At 42.9% G+C, this 25,245-nt stretch overlaps 1 protein-coding gene across 1 annotated transcript in view; it reads right to left on the bottom strand.

Moving 5' to 3' along the window:
• Positions 1-8,487: 8,487 nt before the first annotated feature.
• Positions 8,488-25,245, bottom strand: part of AFG2A (AFG2 AAA ATPase homolog A) — a 161,372-nt gene continuing 144,614 nt past the window's right edge. Inside the window, 1 exon segment of the mRNA XM_074542018.1 lies at positions 8,488-8,813. Within this exon segment, the coding sequence (XP_074398119.1) occupies positions 8,637-8,813 (177 nt within the window). The 3' untranslated portion in view covers positions 8,488-8,636.

A 25,245-nucleotide genomic window follows, 5' to 3' on the forward strand; every position in this document is an offset into this window, starting at 1 on the left:
AGAGATGCAGTAAATGGGGAATTATGCCCTGTCTGCTCCTTGAGGAACAGCTAAACCAGACCCACTGTTCCTGTTAAAGACAGCTTAGACAGCAGTTGGTCCATCAGCTCTGTTTTAAACTTAGGTTTCAGACTAAAATTTAAAAAGCCTGAAAAAAATATTTTCTCAGTGTATTTCATGACAGGATAGCTCAGCCAAAGCCCATGAATGTAACTGCATTACTTGTTTGTTTGAGGAAACTTGCCATGTTCCAAATCACCTCCACATCATCAATATTTTCAGTGCCAGCAGCTGCTCTGCTGAATTGTGTAGAGGAAAACAATCCTTCCTGGCAGGGAATGGGAATGAAACAGCACAACAACACCTCTGTTAAGAGAGATGACTTCCAAAAGTGTCACAAGAAGAGCTGACTAGGACAGGAGGAAGGTGGGAAGGGAAGGAGGAAGGTGGAAAGGACAGAAGCTGACGAGAGCTCAGCAGTAGATTGATACAGTCAGGCTGATGTTTTGTCAGCAGAGTGTAAAAAGCTTCTTTCACATTTCACAAGGGGATTTATCATTATAATTCCTCTGTTTTCAGCAGCTTTGCCCCTGTATCCAAACACCCTGCCTGAATGCACTCTGTTCCAAGCTACTCTGCTGGGAGGTAAGTGAACACCATCTATGCTGAGACAGGCAGTGCCCGAGCTCCTGGAGAACAAACAGCCCCTATCTTATTCTATCCATTACTTATTAGCAATGATTTAATTAAATGCTGCATCTGTAAGCAACTAAGAGAGGCTGACAGCACCTGTGCTGGGGGGTGGCTTGGTGGGAAAGGCCCAGGCAGGAGCAAACCCCCCTGTGTCCCTGCTCTTACTGCACCATTGCAGAAAGGCTTTGGCCAGGCTACATTCTGTTCTCACTTTGTGTTTCTCTGTTTCCCCACCCAACTTCACACAAATTCTTACAAAGGTTATGTACAGACTTGTACAAAATGGAGACTGACACTGGCTCTTGGAGGGTTTCCCAGAGCAAGTTTAACAGAGATTATATAATACATTACATCTGTGTTGGTTGGTTGGGTTTTTTTTAATTTTTAATATAGATGTTATTACACTACCAGTTTGTCCTTCCTAGCTTAACCCTCCAACCACCCTTTCAAAACAGTTCATTATGATCTGCAGAGATTAAAAACCTGAGGTTATGATGTGAGTTTTGTTTCCAGCCCTCACTTAGGACAAGTGTGTTACAACTGGAGGGGCTCAGCAAGTCGCAACCACAATTATTTTCCTTCCACCCACACTCTACTATCAAAGTCATTGCAGGTAGGGGTCCCTTAATTGATGGAACAGTGGAATTTCAGAGCTAACACACAACTTTACTTCTATATCCTATTTTTAAATCAGAAGTCTCAAAGTAGTCTGCACAGCTTGGGCTCAACTTCTGTAGCTGTGACCCTTCCTCCCAAGACAGTCCAGCAGGATAAATCCAGCTTAAAATCATAGGGCACTTACTAAGGATATTGAGTATTCTCAAAAAATCAGGCTAAGTCACATCCTAATAGAACTGACTGCAAGATATAAAGCCCACCTTTGTGCAAAGCTGTTTCAAGATGCTCTTCCTGTTATTGCTGCTGTGGGTTTTCCTTCTTCTCCATCTCATTGTTTTTCTGGTGGAGTTTAGAAATCCCCACTTCTCCTCAGATTTTTATTCCCTCAACTTTTCCTCTTCTCTTTGAAAAAAGGGGCAGAATTCCCTTCATTTCTCTTGATACCATTACTGGACCCTAAATTTCTGAAAAAAATCACAAGAGGAAGATCTGTGTCTTACCTTTTTTGGTTCTGAAGTAACCTCTGCCCCTTTCTATGCACCTCAAGTGTCTGAAAGAGTCAAGCTCCAGAAACACACCTGCTACTCCAGTGCTGATGGGGTTAATGAGATCAAAGCCAGACTCCACTTTGTGCTTAGCAGTGAGACACTTCCTACCACCGGCTAGGGTGACTGCAGCCCTCCTTCAGCTCACCTAAATCAGCATCAAAATAACACAAATCAGCCCCTACTCTGATTAGAATCAGTATTCCCACTTTCTGTCTCCTTCCAACTCCATCAACCCCCACACATTTCCACAAAAATCAGTCAGTGATGAATTCCAGGGTAACTTTTCTAATTCACATGTTTATTTTCAAGCATTTTCTCCATGCATCCCCTCTCCCACCCTCCCCTTGCTGTCCTTCATCCGTGAGGGCTTCATGTGCTCCAAAGCCAGCTCTTACCTCCTCACCCAGCAGACAAAATGATCCCAAAATTCAGCTCCCCCACAGCCCAGTAGGTAAAGAACAGCTCTCCCAACATCTTCTCTTAAAGTCTCCCAGCCAGGCAGTGCAGGAAGGGGCCTAACAAAGCTGTATGCAGCCAATTGTGTTATCAGGGCACTTGGCACTACCAGCTGATCCTTGATTACTATTCATCCCTCGGGAAAATAAAACACCCCTTTGTAGTAAAAGTGTAACCGGTTACTATGAGGCATTACACATTAACAAAAGCAGCTTTTTACCAAAATCCCAGATGATGAAAGCCTGGAAGTGGAATCAGACCAAGGTAACTGGTTGTTTCTGAATGTTTCAGATAGAAAGCTGACAGTTTAACCAAGATTTTCACAGTGCTAGGAAGAAAGTGGTGGGCGAGTTGTGTCACGTATTTGTACATAGAGTCGTAGTGGGCCGTGTAAAACAAATTTTAAGGATAAAATTGTAGCAACTTCTGTGGTGCAGCATCCTACATATGCTACTGCCTGCACGGCAGCAACCTCAGTTTTTACAAGGTCTTGAATATTTTTAAGAGCTCTTTTTATCATTTTTGTGCTTTTCCAGAAATCCACACAGACACTTTTGATATGCTTTCAGATTTTCCTTTTCTTTCTTTTTTAACTGAAGAGTACAAATCATTAAAGAGCACAGCTATCTGAAAGGCAGACTTTTCACTAGGCAGAAGGCTTGGTGGAATAATCCCTACTTAGGTGGTGAGGAAGCATTCCAGAATATTAAAGGATTTGTTTGTTTGCTAATCTACTTAAGCACCCATAGGCTTTAACACCCACAACTTGTGTGCTTTAGGGATCTCTCATGTCCATGGCCACTCTCACTGCCACAGCTCTGCATTAAAGCTGCAGATTCAGCCTGCAAGCTGCTCATGGCACACCTGGAAACAGCTGCATGGCTTTGGTCCACCCACCCCCAAATCCTGCTCCACATCCCTGTATTTTAGGTGCAGTAGCCATGCACAGGTCACTCTGCTTCTCACATCCTGTGCTCCTGCATCCCAGCCACCCAACTCTGAGACAGCACAGCAATCCAAGCACCAGGAGCCCCTCACAGGCCCTGCAAAGGAGGCTGTGTGAGCAAGTTTCACACCCTCAGCTTGGGGAGAACTCGCTGACAGGGAGGCAGGGTAGCTTTAAAGGCATTAAGTAGAGTAGGCTTGGTGTAAGCAGCTGCCCCTGTGTGAAATCCGAAGCTCCTGCCAGCGGTGTGGAGGAAAGACATGACCTCATTATTCCACAGCCCAGATAATCCGTTCCTGGATAAAGTGAGAGCTGACAAGTGTTTCACCTTGAATGTTATCAAAGCCCTTTCCACACTTGGCTGATGGCAGAGCCATTTTACCAAACAGGGATGTGAAAACTCCTCAGTGTTAGCAAAAGAGATTAAAAAAATCCCTGGGGTGCATGGTTAATGCCACACACACACACAGGTGTGAGAGGAAGAGACCAGCAGCATTTCCATAACCATTTAGGCAAACAGGATATATTTGCACAAGTTGATAAAATATTTTTCTCCATGTATCAAGGGTTGCTGCTTTCAATTTCTTCCATCTACCTCAAGGTAAGTGTTCTCTAGGTAAGTGTTGAGGGCTTCTTCTGACATCAGCTGCCCCACCAGCACCTCCAGAAAGGTAGTTCACTTCTCAGCTGGGATAAATCACTGTCTGGATTACCTTCTTGTATCTTCCCAGTGGTTGCCAAGTGTGATTCCACCCCCCTAATCTTTTAGTCAGAGGAACCCAAGCTTTAATGTCATGGATTTTACACAGGCACACGCAGACAACACTTTTCTTGGAAGGGTATCACAGAATCATTTAGGTTGGAAATGAACCATTAAGATCATCCAGTCCAACTGCTGGACCCACAATCAGTTTGAGCAATGGCCAGTCCAAGGGGAAGGAATGTCATCTGGTTGCCATTGCCTTCTCTCCCAACACCTGCGCTCTCGCTGGAGTCCTGCCACGCAAACACAGGGGCTCTCCCCCCTCATCCCTCCTGTCCTTGGCAGGCCAGTTAACAGAGAAAACACACATCTCCTTCTCTGTCAGGGCTCTGGAGCTGTTGGATTTAAGTCTGTGTGGAAGAATGACGCCATTTAAAATGTTTAACACAGGACGCATAAAGCCCTGGTGAAAACGCTCTGTGAAGCTTCCAGCAGAGGAGGTTAATAAATGAACAGGTAGCACTTGCAGAAGGAGCAGACACAAACCCCAAGATCAGGAGGAGGTTTCAGCTGAAATATTTGTCTTCCTGATGCTGGCCTGCCAAATGGGCAAAGCATGCCCAGCCACAGCAGCAATTCTGCCTCTTGCACCTACTGCATTGGAAAAGCTGCCTATTGAACTGCACACATTAATCTCACCTCTGGTATTGTCTTCCATGTCAAGAGAAAAAAAACATCAGCAAAAGATTTTGGGGTTCCTAGGAGATAAAAATTATTCCAATTCACTACAACTGTAGCAACAATATTAAATACAAATACAAAGGGGTCCCAATGTAAAATGTAACTCTGCCCCCACTGCAAACCACTTGCCGTGCCCCAGGAGTAATCCCATAGCTCAGGAGTGTGAATGGAAGCACAGTTGGTTTCATCCCAACTCTGGGATCACAGCAAGCAAGGCAAGTTCTCTGTGCCTGCTTTTTACTAATTCTTTCAGGGCCTTTTACGAAGGCTGTACCTTCTAGTGGGTGCCTCTTCATCTTTGAGGTCCAATTCCTCCCCAATTCCAGCACTACATACTAGGATACCATAGTCCCTGGACACCAGCATTTCTAGTGCTGGCAATTCTGTTTCATCAGCTGCTTTCTCTGGCAGAGCCAGAAAGAACCAAAACCCTTCAGGGTCAGGCTCCTCACAGCCCTGACTGCAATAAGCAGAGACAGTTCTCCTGCCCACCAACCTGTGCCCATCACTGAACTTCATCTTCCTGGGCACTACAGACAAAACACCAGATTTGACTTCCACTTTTCCCCTCTTCACACTCTTATCAGCAGAGTCAGACTCCTGCTTCACTAGGAAACATCACTCCCAGCCTTCCATGGATACTCAGTTCCTGGAGCATTGTTTGGCATGTGCCCAGCTTCCAGAGGGGAATCACCACACTTTGACATTCAAAATGAGTAAAGAAGCTGAAAAGAAAGAGCCAGGATACAGAATCCACAAAAATCAGCTTTAAGGATATACTATTTGAAAGGGCTGATTTCAAATCTAAAGTCTAAATTCAATGATTTTGAATAACCACCTTTGAAATAAATGATCTTTATTTTGTCTCTGATGTTGGCCCTTGCACCTGAGCTTGGTAAAAGTTATACTCTGCTCTCATCTAGAGGCTGCAGGAAAATTATCCACAATAAACCTAATTCCTTCTTCTAGGATTAAGAATTGTATATCATGCTTGCAGTGAAAATCTGTTTTATGCAGTAGGTAGAACACAGGACTGAAGTTTTTTTCAAGTTAAGTGAAGACAATTTTGCATTTTGATCAGAAACATTCTCCTGGTAATTTCTGGCAAAACTGTCAAAAGACATTTTATACCATTTTGCAAGAGGTTGTTATTGCAGGAAAAAAGGTAGATTTAGATTTTGCATTTAAACAAAGTGTGCCTGAAACATGGAGAAGTTGATTTAATGTTAACAATTCTGTGACTCAAGCAGTATTTGGGCCAAAATCCAGCTCCAAAAGATAACAGCGGGCAGGAAAAAGACTATTTCTCAAAAACTTAAAGAAGTTAAAGAATAGAAATTACTTAAGGAATAGAAATTACTTAAAGAAGTAAGCCTAGGAATCTAAGCAGTTAGAGAGAGGATGGGACACACATATTCTTCTCAGATGCCTTCTCTGTTGAAATTCACTGAGCCTCAATCCTTTTATTAAAATTAAATCTCATGGAAACACAACAAAATCCAGCAGAAGAGAGAGTGCCTCTATCTTTGAGCTGCTCTGCAGCACAGAGGTGTTCAGGCTTTTATGGGCTCACTCTGGAATAGAACTGAGAGGGTGCAAAGGCATGAGGTGTTCAGCAAAACACATTGTGAGGAGTCAGCCCTGAATCCAAACCTGCTCCTGTAAATGACAGGAGATGCTCCTGGAGTGCTCTGTCCTACAGTGCCCTCATCAGTAAGTTCCAACCAGAGGCTCAGGGTGCAAGAGCTCTCAGCAAGCTGCATTATCAAAGGGCTACACTGCCCCTGTGTTTTGATCAAAACCAAATTTTTGGTCATTTTCCAGAATTCTCATAGCCATGTTTCAATTTGCTCATCCACAGTAGCAGTGATCTTTCTTTAGGAAAGAGACAGGGAATCATCATACCGGCAAAGTTTTCCAAACAGAATTTTCTGGAAGCAACAGACACCTCCTGGGGACTTCACAAATTGGTCATTGCTTATTTTTTTTTTTATAATTTCTTACTTTTTAAAAAAATCAAATGCCACAAACCCAAGAATAAAAAGAGGAGCTTCCTACACTTAAAATCACTTCAAGCATATTGGTGTGTACCCAGAGATTTGGTGCCCTGTGGATAAATGTGGCACCATACAGGTACAAGGATAATGTCTGCAGGGATGGGATTTTTCCCGAGGCACAAACAGCAGACACAGGCCAGCATTCTCTCCTAGTGTGCAAAATTTCCCTCTGATGGCAGCAGGGTTCCACAAAGGGACAGGGCAGCCAGCTCCCACCTGCCTCTCTTGTAGTTTCTCAGTTCACATTCACTCCTTGGTGCATGTTCCCAATAAACCGAGCACTTCCCAAGGAATGGCCGGCTAGTTTTAACACTCATCTGGAGCAGCACGTAGTGTTATTTTTAGGCTATAAAATCACAAACAGAATTCATTATTGGCAGTGAAAACTGCAGTCTCTCTTTCCTCCTTTCAAGAGCACACACTGGAGTGAAGTGCCAGGGGATAAAGGTATGGCATTTAATTTCTGGAAACCTCAAAAATTTAATGGTTATGATGAATGGTTCACATCCTGAGCTCCGAGCTGGAGTATGTTGAATTTAGAAAAGAAGGATAAAGTAGTTTCAGATGCAGTCTTGATCCCCAAGGCAACTCTTCCAGTTTATAATTTCCTTAATTCCCTTTGTCTGTTGGAATACTAAAGAGTCAAACAATGAAAAAAAGAAAAAACCTCATACACATCAGCTGAACTAAGTAAAAGACCCCCTTCTCCTCATCCTCTAATCCTTTACAGCAATAATAAAATTAAATGCAAATTACAGCAACAATAGGTTAGAATGAGAGTAATAAAAAAGCTATCATTTAAAAATAGTAGATTTCTGTTTAAAAGCTACAAAATGTGTACAGTGGGGAACTAAGTAAAGAGAGAAAAACCATAATCAAGGTGAAGAAATTACCTTTCTGTTGAAGTTTGTGTTGGTTTTGGTTTATCTTTCCCTCAACTGTTTATGTCTGGACTAGAAAAGCTCAGCCTTTCTGTTGTGGGGAAAAAACCTGAATATTAGTTTGCTTAACTGCATTTCATCCTGAGTGCAAGAGCAGAGAGCCCACAAGGACCTGTCATCGTTTCAACAGACGATATAACAAAGAAACAACCTGAGGAGATTTTATCTGTCCCTGAAGTATTTTGTGGTCATTTATAACAGTTCTTGCAAAGAGGTTTTCTCATCCTTTAATTAGGGTTCATTATGGATTTTAAGCAGCCAGCTTTAAATAATCTACTTTATCAACATTCCTATTTATTTTGATGGAAACAAACATGAACAACAAGAATCTTTTGCTGACACCTGGCAGTGAGTTCAGGCCAGTGAAGGGCTGGACAGTTTTCCAAGGTGCCTACCTGCCAGCATGTCTAAAAAGGAGCTGCTGAAGACTAAAGATAAATGTTTGGCTGTAATCAATCAGGATGCCTTGGCTTCATCTCAGAAAGCCTGTTTGGCAGCTTTGCTGGAGATCATAAGTCAAAAAATTCACAATAATTGTAAGCATTTTTTGTAATGAGGCCTCTCACTGGGATCAACTGTGGTTGAGGTAGGAACAAATCGAGACAATAACAGCATTTGTTGCTTCTCTCTTTAAGGCCACAAATCCACCAAATTTCAGAATTTGAACTTTGGGGGTTTTTTTGATACATGGATAAACTGACTTAAACCAGAAATCTGACTGCCCCTAAAAGGCAGGTTATGGTAACATCTAAAGTTTAGGACAATGCCTATGACACGCAAAAACTTCCACAGGAACTTTTATTACAGCAATTCCACACTCAGTTAACTCCAGACACTCCACTCGCTCCCAGTACAAAACTCTTTGGCTTCTGACAGCTTCACAAAGGCAATGTGCCATTCACACAGTGAATGGGGAATGTATTAATTTGCCTTTCAGAGCGCGTGCAGTCCACTTTGCTGCTGGTAATCTGCATAAAACTGGATTAACGAGTCGGGAATCCTCGGGCTCACGACCGTCAGCGCGCTCCGGAAGTGCCGGCCAGCGACAGATTTGGCATGGATGTCTTCCTGAAGAGCCAGGAGGGCTGCTTCCCTGCACACTGCTGTTATCTGCAAAGAAACAACAAAAATCCAACCACACAGCATTATTATTATTATTACTATTATTATTATTATCATCATCATCATAATTATCATTATCAACATTATTTGAAGAAAGTGAACCCAACAACATCAAATCACTCCAAATGCCAAATAATCACAAGTAGAGTTTTCCCAACTTTTTAATTTTTTTAAAATAAATGAAGTTGTGGGCGATTAGGACATCCAAAAAACAGGATGTAGCTCGAACTTTCAACCACAGTACATTAAATTTCACATTACAGCATGCTGCAAATTAACTTGCTAATCATATTACCTTGTGTTGAACTCCCCACAACACCTGATAAATTCAAATCCTAACCACCGGTGATACATTTTTCCATCCCCAAAGTGCAAGAGCAGATATTCCCAGGCTCTGCGGGCACTTTTCTTTCCCAGCCTTGCACTGGGAAAGAAATAAAAACAATTAATTCCAAAAGGAGGCTCGGAGGAGAGGGGTGTGTGGAAGGGGAGGAAGGTTAAGGTCTCATACCCTGCAATGTGTTTTTAAGCTCTCTGGACTTCAGACAGCGGAAACAGACTGATGCCAGTGTCACTCTAAAGACACATTACTGTGCTGAAAGGAGCTTGTGGAATGAAAAGAGATATTGTGATTTCCAGTGCAACAGGGAAAACAGTGATTGATATTGACTGTTCCCTTATATCTGTAAATGAAAGAGCCAACTGAAACACATTTGTCCGGCTATTCAGCATATTTTCTCTGTTTGTTCACTTACTGAAAGGAGTTCCCTCGCTTATGCTCTGCTAATGGTTGCCAAAGCCGTTTAGTAGCTTTTTAGGGGATTTAGCAGCATGTTTAGGAAGCTTTCACAAGAAAACATGCATGGATTTAGATGGCTTTGTCAAGTTACAACAATATTACTATTAGTTCTGTGCTGCTCTAATGAGCACCAAAGCTAAACACTGCTGTTCCGCATTTTAATGCTTTTCAGGACTTCAGAGACAGCTGAACGTGGAAGTGCAGCTGAGATTTAGTGCACCAGCTTCTTGTGGAGATCAGTAATACATCACCCAGAAAGTTAACAGAGAGGCCCTGGTCTTTCTGTACCAGTTTTTCTCTAAGCAGACATTGTGACTGCGTCCCCATCTCGAACAGGAATATTAAGCTACTCAAAGAAAAAAACCTGCACCAGATCAAACACCCCTTGCACTCCCTGCCTACCACTGACCCCAGAATTCTTTCACAAGGGAGAAGACTGGTGATGGAAAAACAGATCCCAAGCATTCTGGACTCAGACCCGTGTTGAAAGAGGGGTCCATTTCCCCTTCATAAATACTCCAGTAAGGCCACAAAATGAAGACACACTCTGAAGTTTTCACAGGCATCATTAAAAAATCCCCAAATGCAGTCCAGCAGGATTTGACTGCCCTGTTCTTCTCACAGACACCATCACCTATCCACTGCATGAAATGCTGAAGCAGGGTGACACTGCCAAGGTGTTCCCTTGTCAGCAGCTGGTTTAGTGAAGGAGAAGCTGAAGGAGACACTGTCAAGCTGTCACATCCAAAAGTGAAGGAACACCACTGCCAATCCTATTTCTTCCTGTTTCATTTGTACACCAATACACCCAGGAGGAATTCACCCACAGGCTGATAGCTCTGATGAAGCTTTCACCTGTTCTCTGTGCTCTGCCAACACTATCCTCCTTTGGAGGTGAGTGATGGCAACTCACCTCCAAACGATTTTTTTGTTTTAATTTCATTCTTAAATACTGAACCATAAGTTCTGTGATAACTGAAAATCACTAGACATGAGGAAGCACCAGAAAACTCATTATTTTTGGCTTCTTAAAAGCATTTCAGCTGCTTTTAAGGGACAAGGGAAGGCATACATTTAAGGCATAAATTATTGTTCTCCCTTTTCCTGGCTGCACTCAGAATTTTTGTGGACTAAATATTTTCTATATTATTGAATAATAAACAGCAGGTGTTAGAGCACAGTGTTGAAAATGCAGGCCCTCACAGAGTCACATGGACTTGTTTCCATTCCTTGGCTAACCCAGGGGATCAGGTTTCTGAGGTAAGAGATTTCAATAATCAAACACGGCAAGTTTGATTATTTTGCTTTGTTCAGTATGCAAACTTTTAAAAAAAAAGTCCTCACAAGCATTCTCACTAGCTGATAAAGCTCAATCACACATGGAAAGCAAACACAAGTAGTGGTGTAGCCACAGTGAGAGGAGGATGAATTCATCTGCTGAATTCAGACCTTATTGGCCTAAGGTCACTGGTCTGTCATGGAGACTCCTTGTCACAGCCACATTAGGACATTTCTTACCAGATGGAGCAACAGAAGGGCTTTTAAATGTCATTTCTGTGGATTGAGGGAAAAAGGGAAGGCCACAGAAGAGGCTGTAACTGACAGCAGAGGAAGGAGACCCTTTGCAGCAAGACATGGATTTTTTCCCAGGCTTAGCAGCACTCCAAACCCAGAAGCTGCATCCACACCACCAGCTTTAAAACCCTGCAACAGGTCCGTTCCCAATGAACTTCCCTGTGACTTTCTTAAATCACTTCTTCTTTTGGCCTCTACAAGATCACCCTGTATCAAGTGCCACAGTCCAATCATCCTTATATAATAAAGCACATTTGTTTGTAACAAACCTGGCAATTTCAGCAAGTCTTCCTATTCCCTGTGTTATGAGAATGGTGATTCATCTGCTCTTCCCTGCACCATCGATGATTTTACACAGCTTTATCTCCTTCCCTCCCAGTCAAATCTTTGCAAGCTGAAGAGTCCTCAGTGACTCAGACCCTGCTCCTGCCCAACCTGTCCATTCTTCCTCCCACCTGCCACTGCTGCCTTGGCCAGCTCTGCCCTGAGCTCTCACTGCTGAGTGCCTGAAGCTGTGCAGGGCACAGAGGGGGCTGTACCAGGCCACAGCTCTGTCCCTGGGCTGCTTGCAGTTCCTTTCTCATCATTGTATTTGTGCTGAGAGCATTTTTCTCACAACATTATCCACGCTGCCTCCAGCATCTCTTCCCAAGTGACAGTACCTAATTTAGGCAAACTTATTTGTGAATTTGAAGCTTGGGTGATATTATTTTTTCTCCATTGCATTTAGTAGGATGAACAGCATCTGCCTACCTCGATAAATAAATGCTAAGAACCAGCATTACCTACCTGCAAGGCAATTCTTAATGAGTTTCAAATAAAAATACTAAGGGATCTTAATTTTTACCTTTTCAGTACACAAAAAAAGGATAAATAAAAGTTCAGTCTTTTGGATCTCTGTGTGCTGTGAGGAACAGGAATAACATCCTAGTCCTATTCCAAAGGCAAAAATACATCTCACTGCGTGGAGGGACAAAATAGATATTTTGTGACTGCATCTGAATCCAGAGTGGCTTTCAGCACCCACTGTAGGCAGTAATGAAGGCATCAAGCAATTGTCAAAGACAGCAGTGATTAAATAGCAACACACCAGGTAATCAAGCTGTACTACTGTAACTGCATGGGTGCTACTGCAGCAGTAAAGAGGCAGCCAGGTGGAGTAAAAAGCTGCTGAATCTAAGAGTACCAGAGTATCCCCTACTTTGGTTATTATTAGTATCATTATCAAAGGAAGTTTACCAAACAGAATTCTCATTTCAAATGGAGTCAGAGCAATTTACTGACCAATGTGTTCATCTGCTGTGTACAGTCATCTCTTACCATGAGAATACTTTTGAATTCATGTATAAATACCCAGTGCAGTGCTTTCTTGAAGGACTGATTTATTATCTCAGGAATGATCTTGAAGATCAGAAAATAAATTCATTTAGAATTCTGCTTCAAAGTGAAAAAGGCACCAGAATCAAGCTTTCCTGGGAGGAAAGGAGAATTAAAATTTGCTGTCTGAGCCACACACACAGAGATCAGTAAGAATCAAAGCCACATACCAGCCCAGAGCTATGCTACAAACAACGATGAGCCCCTCAGCAGAAAAGGATTTACACCTAGTCGTTCTCTCCTGCCCCATTCCACTTTCCACTCCCAGCAACAATAAAATGCCCGGTGCCAGTTACTGTTCCCTGCATAAGCAGCATTGAGCCCGACCCATCTTTCCCCAGAAACCAATGGTTACACTGGCTGCTTCAGCTGGGCCAATTCTCCCCCATTCTGGCATTAAGCACCAACTCTTTCCAGCCGACTCGAAGTCCTTTTCAGCTTCTTTGTATTTAAAGTGCTCTAAATAGCTTTAAAGAACCTTAAAAAAAAAAAAAAAAGCTCTTCTGTGTTAAAGCCGTAGGTATTTTCAAGAAAGTGGTTTTGTTAGGGCCGAGTGTGCTGGGAACACCTGTGAATGTCGGGTTTAATTGGGCTGCAGCTGGTGTCGATTGTGTGTGCCGTAACTGGCAGCCACTGCCTGGCTCTACATTGTGTTTCATTTTCCTTTTTCCTTCCTTTTTAACTCGCTCCTCCACCCCGCCAGTTAAAGTTGTAAGGGATTGTGTGTGAGAGAGGGATTAGGAGCCTGGAAACAAGAATAGTGCCCCGCGGGTTGTGAATAGCACAAATTGGGGCTCTTCCTGGCGGAGCAGTACCTGCGAGGCCGAGCGCCCGCCGGGCACCTCAAAGGGAGCCGGGACCAGGTCTGGGGATTCGCCTTTCCCGCTCAGCCAGGGAGGGATAAAAGCTTCACACACGCCATTTGAAAAAGACATGAATAACCCCCGGGTCCCGACATCTGTGTCTCACTCGGGCGAATTCCTGCCCTACCCCTGTGCCAGGAGCTGCCTTGTGAGAGGAAAAGACTTATCCCCACTGAAAAGCTCTCAGGACCCACCTGGGACTAAGGGAAAAGGTGGGCATGGATGCCTTTCCAAAGCGAGAAGCTGCTCTGTAGGCAGAGAGGAGATGGGAGAGCTTGCTGACTGTACTCTTAAAATCCACATAAATAATTCAACGCGGCTCCAGCAGCGCACAACTTCCCACAAGGGATTTGTGGGGGGCTCATAGCAGTGCTGGGCAGAGATGTAAAAATACCTCGAGGTTTGTGCCACCCCCAGCAGGTCACCCCTGCTCAGTGTGGGACGCCACGGCCCCGCTTTCCCCCTCTCCTTTGTGCAGGCACCACCCGCTGCCGGCTGCGGGCTCCCGCCCCGCTCTTGTGCTGGCTCCGGTGCTAAGCCGGCCCTTTCATTCACCGATTCAATGCAGCAGACCATCAGAAAACTAATCCAGAAATAAAATAAAAAGAGCCTTAGCTTGCTGCTGGGGTATTGAGATGGGCTCAGGGGGGATTCGACAAGTCGGCATGGGAGGAGTGGGGAGCACAGCAAGTGGGATGAGTTATGCTCCAGGAGCTGCCACAGAGATCTGCCCTAGATGAAAATGCTATTTTAAGATGTCACAAGTATAATTTTTTCTTTAAAATGGAATAAACTGAGAGGGTCTTAGCTGCTGAGAGGTGAAGTTTTTGATGTGTTTCAAAAAGGCTTAAATGTAGTACTTCTCTTGTGTTTCACCTTCCCCTGTTTTATGTATAAACCAAGGCAAGACAAGAAAACAGCTTTTTTCTCTTGACTGCTCAGAGAAATTGTTACAGATTACTAAAAATCTTGTTCTGTATAGAGGAAAAAGTTTCCAATACTATGGAACTAACACCTTGTGATAAATTTTGACCAATGTTTGAAAGACAAAGAATCACCCTGTATGTGCACCTCCTCATTCTGCTCAGTTCCATGATCTGTGTAGATTTAAATGGGATGGATCACAGAATCAAATAACGGTTTGGGTTGAAGGGACCTTAAAGATTTCCTAGTTCTAACCCCTCTGCCATGGGCAGGGAACCTTCCACTAAACCAGGCTGCTCAGAACTTGGCTTTGTATACTTCCATGGATGGGTATCCACAAAATTATAGTTATACATCTGGGCATTTTGCAAAGGGTGAATAATCTGTTCTAACCAGAAAACGATGAAGTGTATTAGCATCATGCTTTTCAGACAGTATCCATTCACTCCTCAGACTCAGGTACTGAACTATGGGACCTATGGAGTGGATGTGCTTACGATATATGAATGTTGCTCCCTAAAATTTTCCCAGCTAAAGAGTGAAAAGCCCTCACAGGCTGCACAAGGGCCTCAGTGAGACAGAGGCATCTTTGATCTCTAAGCATCTATGTTGTAAACTGTTATTATCTTTCCTCAACTCAAAGCACTTACATCTCTACAGTTTTGTATTTAGGAACACTGCACTGGAGTGGATGAGTTCCTACCCTCAGCAATGACAGTCTACAATTAGATATTATTTTTCATAAAAATATAGACTTCTTTCCCACTTGTTTATTAAAGAAACATTCATTATGAGCAGACATTAGACTGCCTACTTTAAAACAGGTCTGTACTGATGAGGCAGCATCTTTGCAATTTTTAAATGTAAAGGACAGCTATTACTTTTTGAGCAACCTGGTCTAGTGGAAAGTGTCCCTGGCCATGGCAAGGGGGTGGAATGAGATTAAAGTCCCTTCCATCCCAAACCATAAACCCAGGATTATGTGTATCCTGTGTCTCTGAGAGAAAATGATCTCTGCTATTCCTGATTCCTTTAATGAGAAATTGTTAAGCACATGTAATTGAATAAAACCAGCTCCTTTAATGATGTCTGTAAGTGACCTTAGCTCAGAGCAGTCTGCACAACTTAATGTACCATTTGCTTATTTGTGTAATTTTGTGGCTTAATGTACAGGTGACCACGTGTGTGGGTGTCCACAGCTTACCTGAGGTTGCTGCATGGGGACACAAAGCTGTCCTGCTGCCTGAATACATCTGATTTGACCAGGAGGGGGGTTCCCATGAAAGGTTCACCCTTTCCATGGTGGCCACAGCAAAGACCAAGTCCTCCTGCTCTTCAGAATCAGCTGACGGTGAACCAAGAGCTGAGCCAGACAACTGGCCAGCAGCACATGGGGGACAATCATAGCAACAATTAATGAAGCAGAGTGACCCCAAAATGCTGCCTTTAATTGCTCTTCCAGTACCAGAAACTGAGCAGGGGCTGTGCCCGGGCAGCAGACAGCATCACATGTATCAGTAGCTCCTGCTATTCTATAAAGCTCACACACGCCCAGGGAAGGGAAAGATGAGGTATGTAGCCAAAATTAGGTGTATGTATCATAACTCCAGCACATGATGACAGCTAAGGGGAATAAAGCAGAGCTCTCAGTGGTACATGCTAAGTGTCATCACACATACCTCTGCTCATCCCGACATGTTCTAACAGAGCAAAGCCTCGGCTCCATCTGCAAGCTTTCTTTTTTTCTTCCTTCCACTCTCTTAAAAAATATTACTAGATGTGGTATCCTTCCAAGCAATGTATAAAACATGTAAATTCCGATTTCAATTTTGTAACTACAAGCCCAAAACGCAGCTATTTTCCAAGAGGCGCTCCGCCGATATGGCTCCCATCACTTTGGCAGAGACATGGCATAGCTACACCTCTCACAAAGGAATTCCGTAACAAAACGAGTTTTTACTTGCTGGGACTAAATATTTTTAAACAGCACTCTCTGCCAACTTCAAGTTTCAGCTATATTTGTGCAACTAAAAAAAAAACCCTAAAAAACCATGCCCCCCCCCCCCAAAAAAATCACATGCATGTTTCTATACAAGATTAAGCTGCATTTCTGGTTAACCTCAGAATTATTTCATTTTTATATAAACATTTAATGGGAAAGTTTAACTTCTTCCCTTCAATGAGGAAAAGGAAGCCAAGCCACTAGAAAAACAGAGTCTTTCTGTGTGTGTGTGCACGCACTCATTTTAATTAAAAGTAATTAAGAGAATCCTGTGTTCTCACTCACAGTCTGCTGGTGCTGCAGAGGGCCTGGACACAGAGCCAAGGGTATTCTGCCGAACGCCGCCAGCAAGAGAGATTGGATTATGCAACTAAAAATTTAAAACTAGAAGACTTCATCATTAGCTGTGGCTGTCATGAGTTTCTCCCTAGGAAAAAAAAAACTGTATAAAACAGATTTGGCAGCTCCCACCTTATGAAACCTATCAGGGTGGAGGTGTTAAGTGGTTACTGCGTTTGCTTGCTTGCTTTTCAGATTTCGAGGCACTTACAAGGCTGGGTGAAATACTCAGCATATTCCCTATTTCTTGCACTGGAAGATAATTCTTTCCTTTCTCAAGTTTAACCTGAGCAGAGGCCTCAGACTCCTATCAAAACAAAGCAAACAAAAGCAACTCTGCAAAAAGAACTGGAAGAAGTGCTCTCCCTTCCCTAAAAATATTATTTTTTGGTCAATAGAACACAGCCAGTCTAAAACTGTCTTTCATCTCCTTTCAGCGCCAGCCCATTTCTATTACATTATATCACCATTTAAAGGTTGCTACAACCCCAAACTTTTGAATCCAACTAGCAAAGAAGGAAAACAAAAAAAATACTTTTTTCATGGGTTCATTTAAACTCTGCCTTTCACCCTGTCTTTGGAGCCATGGGAAATATTGTCCTGATTTGGACCTTACACAGCAGGTTAAAAATAGCAACTGTAGTTACCTACATATGAGCTATCATAATACAATACAGTAAAAGCAAACTCACTCATTTAAAAATAATGACAAATCTCCTAGAAACTTAGTTTTTCTGTCAATTTGGACAGAAAGCACACAAATGCTGCAATACTAAGGGTTATACTTTCTTGGTGACACGTGCATTCACATCCTGGGTTGAGGTGAGAAAAGACATTCGGGAGAACACACATAATGCCTTCAATGGAAGATCTCTAACCTTTATTTATTGGGTTCTCAGTTCCTGGAAGGTGTGAGATGTTTCCTGTGGAGTATCTATTTCCCCAGCAGAAAGCTAAAGGAATTTCAAGCTGTTTCTAAGTTTACTTCTTGGAGCTTCCCATGGCACCAGCTGCTCGTGTTTCCCAGGAAAATAAGGGAGGAGGACTACTGCATGCCTGTATTCCAGGGAGGCAGAGTGTGGCTGGGAGGACAGGCAGACCTAGAAAGCAATGCCATTAAGCCCCAGCAAAATGCCTTTGTGTACGGTTATTACTCCTAAAGGAGGAAGCAAAAAATGCTGGAAAATAACTTACTCAAGTTCTAATGCAGGGTTTGCTTGTGCAAGAAAAGAAATGAAGCAATTGCAGCAAGAAAAGAAACCATGAATGATGCAAATATATGGAACAAGAAAAGCGAGGTACCAACAATTACCTTGAGTTAAGGACTGATGAAGGGTTATATTTTAATGGAACAGAAAGTCAATTAAGGTGTCTGCCTTTGCATTGTTAATGTTACAATTTGAAATTTGGGTTCCCTCCTCCAGCTGAGAAAACTGAATCCACATAATGTCTGAAAGTCATCCAGATCTGCTTACTCCATGGATAACAGATTGAATTTAACAAATTCTTCTCTTTCATAACTGTAAACTCCTTCTACACTTGTGCCATGTTATTGCAAAAATCTCCATTGGTCTCTTGGGTTTTTCCCCCCTCCTTCCTTGTCTAGGCAAGACAATGTAATGCAAATTTCCAACACTATGAAGATTTAGAAAACAGGTCACTTGAATTTCTCTTCACAAAGATGCTTCACATTCAAAATTTACCCTCAGCATCTCTGCAAATATGCATGGGGGAAGCAGAGGAGCGTCCCTTCCCCTTCCTCCATGTTGTATGCAGCTTTGCTTTTTAATATTAACAGCATTTTAACTTAGAAGTTGCAGTCTAACACAATACTCAAACAATTTAAGGCCAGAAAAGTAGGAAATTTATGCTTAGTAGTGTTTAAGGAAGGAGAGGATGAAGCCCAAAGGAGGATGTCACAAGAGTGAGCTCAGAAACTGTAACACAACTAAGGACCACAGCAGAAAGATCACAAAAAGGCACTAAGAAACATGCAAGCAGTGGCAGGACAGTCCTGAAATGATCCTGAGGCACACTTTGAGGGACACTCACAAACTGAAGTCACCATCAGGTTTTTTGCCTCCTGCTGTAGGGCTGCTTTGCCTACCAGAGCCCGAGTGAATACACAGGAAAAGACCATCAGCTCCTCTCACCTGCAGTGTTGTGGGTGCACTCCTCTTGCTAGCTAGAGCCTGCAGCACACATGTGCCTTCTCCTGAACTTCCAGAAATATTTTACTGTGCTGATTTGCGTGGCCAAGTTACACAATGACACAATAAAGCACAACTGCTCTCCCTGAAGCCATTCCAGCCTATCTAACAGGCTCAGGAATCACCCAGCAGCCCACTTTGCATGGCACAGAGGACCCCAAGGATGACAGCATCCAACAGCTTGTGCCAAGTAGACAGGAGTCTGTGAGACAGAAAAAAAGGATACACCTTGATTGTATCATTAACTTTGTCCTTAGCAGATGCTGCTCTTTCTGCCTTGTGTGGGTATCTACAAGTGGTATTGTTTCCAGATCCTTGTCAAGAGCTGAGCTCTGATTTGCTCAGGAATTGTCTGTGTGCATGAGAAAGTGTGAACTTTCCACTTCCCTGTGTACTGTATTTACTCATTTCACACTAGATCTACGGATAGCAGGACAGACAGAAACCCTTAATGCCTCTGCAAAAACAATAAAAGGTGACCAAAAGAACGAGGACACCACATCCAGGATGCTGCCACAGAAGCACAATTTTCCATACTGAACCAAAAACCAGATGCTATTTTCTCTCAGCTTTGTAATTATTCAGTACTGCAAAGAGCAGATGTTCTTAACATTTCCCACTTGGTATCATATTTTTTACTTTTCATGCTATCTGGAAGATTCTTTGATACCAATCATTTGTTTTTTATGGGGTGAGCAAGTTTTAAATGCATGAAATGTCACGGGGAAGCTGGACTTCATTCCTTCCTTTCATTTTGCACGACACCACACAACTGGTACTTCTCAGCAGCCCAGAGTGGTGAAGGTGGTTGTTTTAGCTCAAAGGGCTGTGATTGAGAAAGCCTCTCTTGTGCTGCAGTGTGCCCCTCCCATTTCTCAAGTGACTTCCAGAGCAAATGGATGACTCTGAGACTTGGAAGGCCATAGCACCACAGCAGCACTGAAGCCCTTTCTCCCCTCACATATCCATGTTGGGAACAGCAGCTGCAGCACCAGGGAGCCTGAAACAATGTGGGACTCTCACTCTGCTTCATTAAATGCTATTTTGCTAAATTAAAGGCCACAAGTAAGTCATATTGTATCCATAAGCACATGCATGCCACAGGCCTTTCCCCTTCCCATATTTCCCTCAGCTGTGGATCATGCAAAATCCCATGGAAGGCATATTTCAACTTTTCAGTTGGGGTTGTTTTTTTTTTTTGGTGAGAGCAGGACTTTCTACCCCTCAGTGGACACAGCACTCAAACCACACTGCCAAATATTATATGATGTCCTTTCCAGAGTTAATTTTTAATTTCCTGACTCTACTGCATGAGAAATTTTCAAATTGTCTTGGCGGTCACTTAGAGCCATGTGCAGACCTAATTGCAGGAGCGAATGCAGTGTCAGCCCAAATGCAAACCTCTGGACTCAGTGAGGAATTTCTGCAGAATTAGTTCCTTGGTTGAATTAAGTTCCAGAGAGACCCACACTCCAAGGATCTACTGCAAACGTATCGCAAAGGGCGAGAGCCTTTCTTGCCCCAGCCTGCAGCCAGGGGAGGCAGGTGTTTTCAATGTGTCACTCAAAAACCTGGCAATTTTCTGTTTTCATTTTTTAATGCCCCAATTCATAACCCACAGATGTTGTGCATGGCTGTAAATCTTGGCACCCTCTCCTCTGCGAAAGAGTTTCTCCTGGTACTCAATTTTCTTTGCTTTACCTTAAGTCACCCTAATCATGCTGACATCTACTATCGATGATTATATTAGCCCTAAAAGATCCTTAAACAAATGAAAAGGACTGACTTCCACTCCTAAAGTTCTGCTTCCAATTTTCTAAAGGAAATTAAATAATGTATAAATCAAATGCTGGGCGCAGGCCCAGGCAGCTGAACATCGCTTTGTCCTTTCAAAGTGAAGACGAAGTGTCTGCTACGGAAGGGACGAGCCAAGACAAATAAAGCTTAACCTCAGCTCCATGTGAAAGTGATTTGGGATAATCGGGGGGAATCTGCAAAGAGGTTAAAAAGGGGACCACATACTAACAGGGGAACTTCACACAACGATCAAAAATATATCAAGAGCTGACCCTCACCTGGAGGAGCTGCACAGCCCTGACAGCTTTGTTACACCAGAGCAGAGTGCGAAGGGCAGGAGAAAGAAGAGATGAGCAGGAAGTCAAAAATCTATTTATGGCTGCCATTTGTCATGTTTTGGTAATCTTATCAGGGTGAGTTTTTTTCAGTTTTGCAAGATTTATAACTAAGTACTGCCTGACAACCTTGCAGTGAGTGTGCACACTACGTCCCAGTTCTCCTTTAGCTAGTACACACTACTTGGATTATTAAATCAACCACCAAGGGACTTCTGAATTTATGTACTATTGATGGACTGCTGATCCTTCTCTTTAACACAGTGTATGTATCTAGGAGGGGAAAAAAGCAGTAAAATGTGCTAGATTTCTTCCTGGTATTATTTACCGAGCAAGCAATTGCTTTAATTGCCACAAGGCATTTCTTAGAACTATTGGGGAAGATGTACTTTGTAATATGATTTCTCGATTAAGAGGAGATCCTAATCAAGTCTATACTGCTTCAACATGAGTTCACACTGACATTTTTGCACACAGCAGGGTGTGTTTGAAATCTCTGATCAGCACTAGAGTTCATGGTTAGGGTCAGCTTAACCCTATTCACATAAAGCAAACTTTGATGGGGAGAAAAAGATGTGACATGCAGCTGTCAGTGCCCCAACTGCGTACACTCATAGCTCCAAAATATTCCTGTTCTCATCTTCACAAAGTCTAGAATATTTCAGATGTGATGCACATGGCCCTTAAGCTCAGATGGTGGAAAAGTCTCATCTTTACACTTTCTTGAGAAACCTGCAAATTTGTTTTCAGCACTGTCACTTAGCAATTGTTTGGTCTGTCACCACATGAAGTGAGCAGCTGGCAAAGGAGGGACAGCCACAGAACACTTACATGTGAATGTGAATTCAACACACATCTTGCTTAGCTGCTGCAAACCTGTCAGGGAATGTTTCACTGTTTAAAAAAACCCCAAAACATAAACCCACAAACAAAATCCCTATAAATTTATTTCCCTTTTTAAAAGATGAGTCTGTACACACACTCTTTTATTGTAGAGTTAAAGTGCATGATGATTGCAACTGCCATTTAATGGGATACAAATTCATCTGAACATCAAGCACCCCTGATTCAGAACCAACAGGTTTACTGGGCTCACAGCCTTGTAATTTAGTGACAAGTATCCATGTCTTTCACAAAAGCTATAAAATATTAGAACAAGCTTCAGGAATGTTATTACCTTAAAAGAGGCAATTCAACCAACCTGGGAGCTGGGAGATTCTCCCATCCATCTCCCTGTCTTCTGACAGATGCCCTGCAAATGAAGCACCAGCCCAGCTATGGCTGTGCTTGAAAAAGCAAAGCAAGCAGTGGAACTGAGGGGGATTTCATGGCACCACAGGGCTTCACACAGCCACTGCCAGAATAAATTCCTCTGTCAGACCTCCAAGTTTCACATCACTTTGTCTCCACAGGTTCCCAAATATCAATAGCAAAAAGAAAAAAAAAAAACAAACCATAAAGAAGGATGGGAAGAAGTAGGAAGTTTTCACAGAGTGTGGTTGTTTGCCATCCTTGGATTTAAACAAAACCAGGCGCACAGTGTGTTACTCACACATGAAAAGAGGAGAGCCAAGAAGGGAAGGAGAGGCTCCTCTCTTTTCCTCTCCCCTTGTTTCAAGAAAGCATCCCTGAAAGCACACAGGCATCTGGTTTGGGTTCCTCTGACGTCAGCAAACACCACTGAAGTAAAGCACATGCTTAAATATGTTCCAAACCCCTTATCTGCTTTTAATAATTGGAAGCTAAATGGAAATTATAAGTCATTGAGCAGGACAAGTACCATGAACAAACAAGACCTTTTTTGCCTTTAAGGTGATGGTACTTGGTGGCTCTGCAAAACTTTGGATTCAGTAACATCCACTATCAGAAGCAGAGACAGATTTTAATGCAGGATTCAATCAAATTACAAATGCTACAATTCATGCTCTGGTCAGAGAAAGAAGTTGACATTAATGACAGTGTGTCACATTCCTTTGGTGCTTTATATTTCTACCTATTTTTTATATATTGGTGTCTCCAGTAAAAGGAAAATAGGAAGAAACTCTGGTACAAGGCTACTGATCCCCTGCCAGGTCATTTTGCTGTGGTCAGCTGCTCAGGCAGTGTGTGGCTGGTGCTCTTGGAGAGTTTGGGAAAGGGATGAGAAATGTGGGAGAGGTCTTTTCCACCAGACTATGTGAAACATTACCTGCCAAGGTAGAGTTAGGCAAAAGTCACTCCTAACAGGAGTCAGCCATCTGACAATCCCTGAGAGGGACTGAATGTAGGATTACAGTCTTGGCTCTGTCATGAATTTCCTTTGTCACCACCTAGCAAGCTCTGCTGATAGCTGGGATGAGCTGCCTTCCTCAGGTCAGCGCTCATTCATGTCCCAAACCTCACGGACCATCAGCAGTGGAGGGGTTACAGCAGCCACTGCAGTGCCTGGCATGGCAGGGACTGATTCCAGGGACTGCCATGGGAGTTACTGCAGTGGGATCCAATTCCTCAGTAACAGGCAGGATCAAGTCCTAAATTAGTAATTCCCAGATTTCATTAAGTTTATTCAGCCTTAAGCCAATTTACCTGCTGGCACAACTCCCCTGGGGATTGTGCCAGCAAAGACTTTGGCCTAGTAATTTCAGATTAATTTCTGTATCATCATCTTCATGTGGCTTTGGGAAGACTATTTGTATATCCTGCTATAGACCTTGTGGAAGCAAACACTAATTATGAAGGAAAATTTTTGACTCCACAACTACTCTTCCAAAATTAAAAAAAAAAAAAAGAGTAGTCTAGACCATGGACAGGAATTCCAGATGGAAATATGTTTAACAAATATGGAAAGCTAATACTTTCCTGTATATTGCTTTGTGAGTTATTAGCACCTAAATAGTCTCCATGGTCAAAAGTGTATTAATGCTGGAAGACAAAATGATGTAATCAGGAGAGATCAGCACTAATTTCTCCTGCAGGAGATTTACATGCAGCAGCCATGTGTGTTTGTTTATGATCTCTACATCTGGTAATGAGCTCTCAATGCCATGGAAAGCTGCGGTGGAATAATGCACCCTGTTCCTCTCACGCACTAATTAATGCTCTATTTAATCTGGGAAAAGGCATTTTAAAAATAAACACTCATTTCCAGCAGACCATAAAGAATAGGTAACAACTGAAACACACCACAGAGGCCTAAAAACTGGCGTGTAGCAACCTCTCAAGCATTAAAAAAGGTGAGTTTTAACTCCCAGAGTACCGCAGGAAGAATGTATGCACACACCGATCTCTCCAGCACTACAAACACACACTAAGAGACCCTAGATACCCACAGAGACAATCAAAGCCAGAGTGATAATCTGTAGGAATGGCAAAAAACAGTAAGAGAAGGCAGAGATAAAATATTCCCCATGACAGCAAGTGTTAAATTATGTTTTGTGCTCATCTATGGTAACACTGCTGGCCATCACCACTGACAGTTGATAACATGAGCAATATATCTGATTTCCATAATGACAGGAAAAGCAGCCATTGCAAAGATGGTTAGATCATGTATCCCTACTGGAAAAGAAAAGGCCTGGGAGATGGTGTCCAGCCCATCCTCTGCCTGCTGAGGGGGGGAATGCAGAGGGGGCTCAGCATCCTCAGCTGCCACTGGAGTCATTCCACTGCTTTTAGCCACTTCACCAAGGCCTTGTCTCCACAGGATGTTAGGCTGGAGCAGCTACTGCATTTACATTCACAGCCTATCTCATTCCAGGATAACTTCCTCACACTGACGTGCCCTCAGAAGTACAAGAGCATTCGTCTGTGGCTGCATTTAGCCCTAGGCTGGAGTCTCACAAGGTAACAGAGAATAGAGATTTGGCTTTATCTTACAAACTGTGCTAATATATCTCACCACCCTTTGGATTGGAGCCAACTTCTTCTCTCTAATCTCCCAATCATTTCCCACTGAAAACTTGTACTTTCTTTAGTCTGTGAAAGAAGACAAAAATCAGGAAAATCACAGGGATGGCAGGGCATGGAAAGCCTGTGTGAGCTGTATCCAAGAGAAAATTTCCCAGCCTGAGATACCAGAGCTATGAAATGGCCTCTTTCAGTGACAGAGGAATTGCCATGGTGGCCTGCTTAGGCTACAAGTATGGAGAAACAGCAATTCAGACACTTGGGATGGCTTTAAAGGTAAATCAGGTAAAACAGATAAACACAGAGCAAATATT

This window comes from Zonotrichia albicollis, chromosome 5 (assembly GCF_047830755.1).
Source record: "Zonotrichia albicollis isolate bZonAlb1 chromosome 5, bZonAlb1.hap1, whole genome shotgun sequence".
In the NCBI taxonomy this organism is placed as follows: domain Eukaryota; kingdom Metazoa; phylum Chordata; class Aves; order Passeriformes; family Passerellidae; genus Zonotrichia; species Zonotrichia albicollis.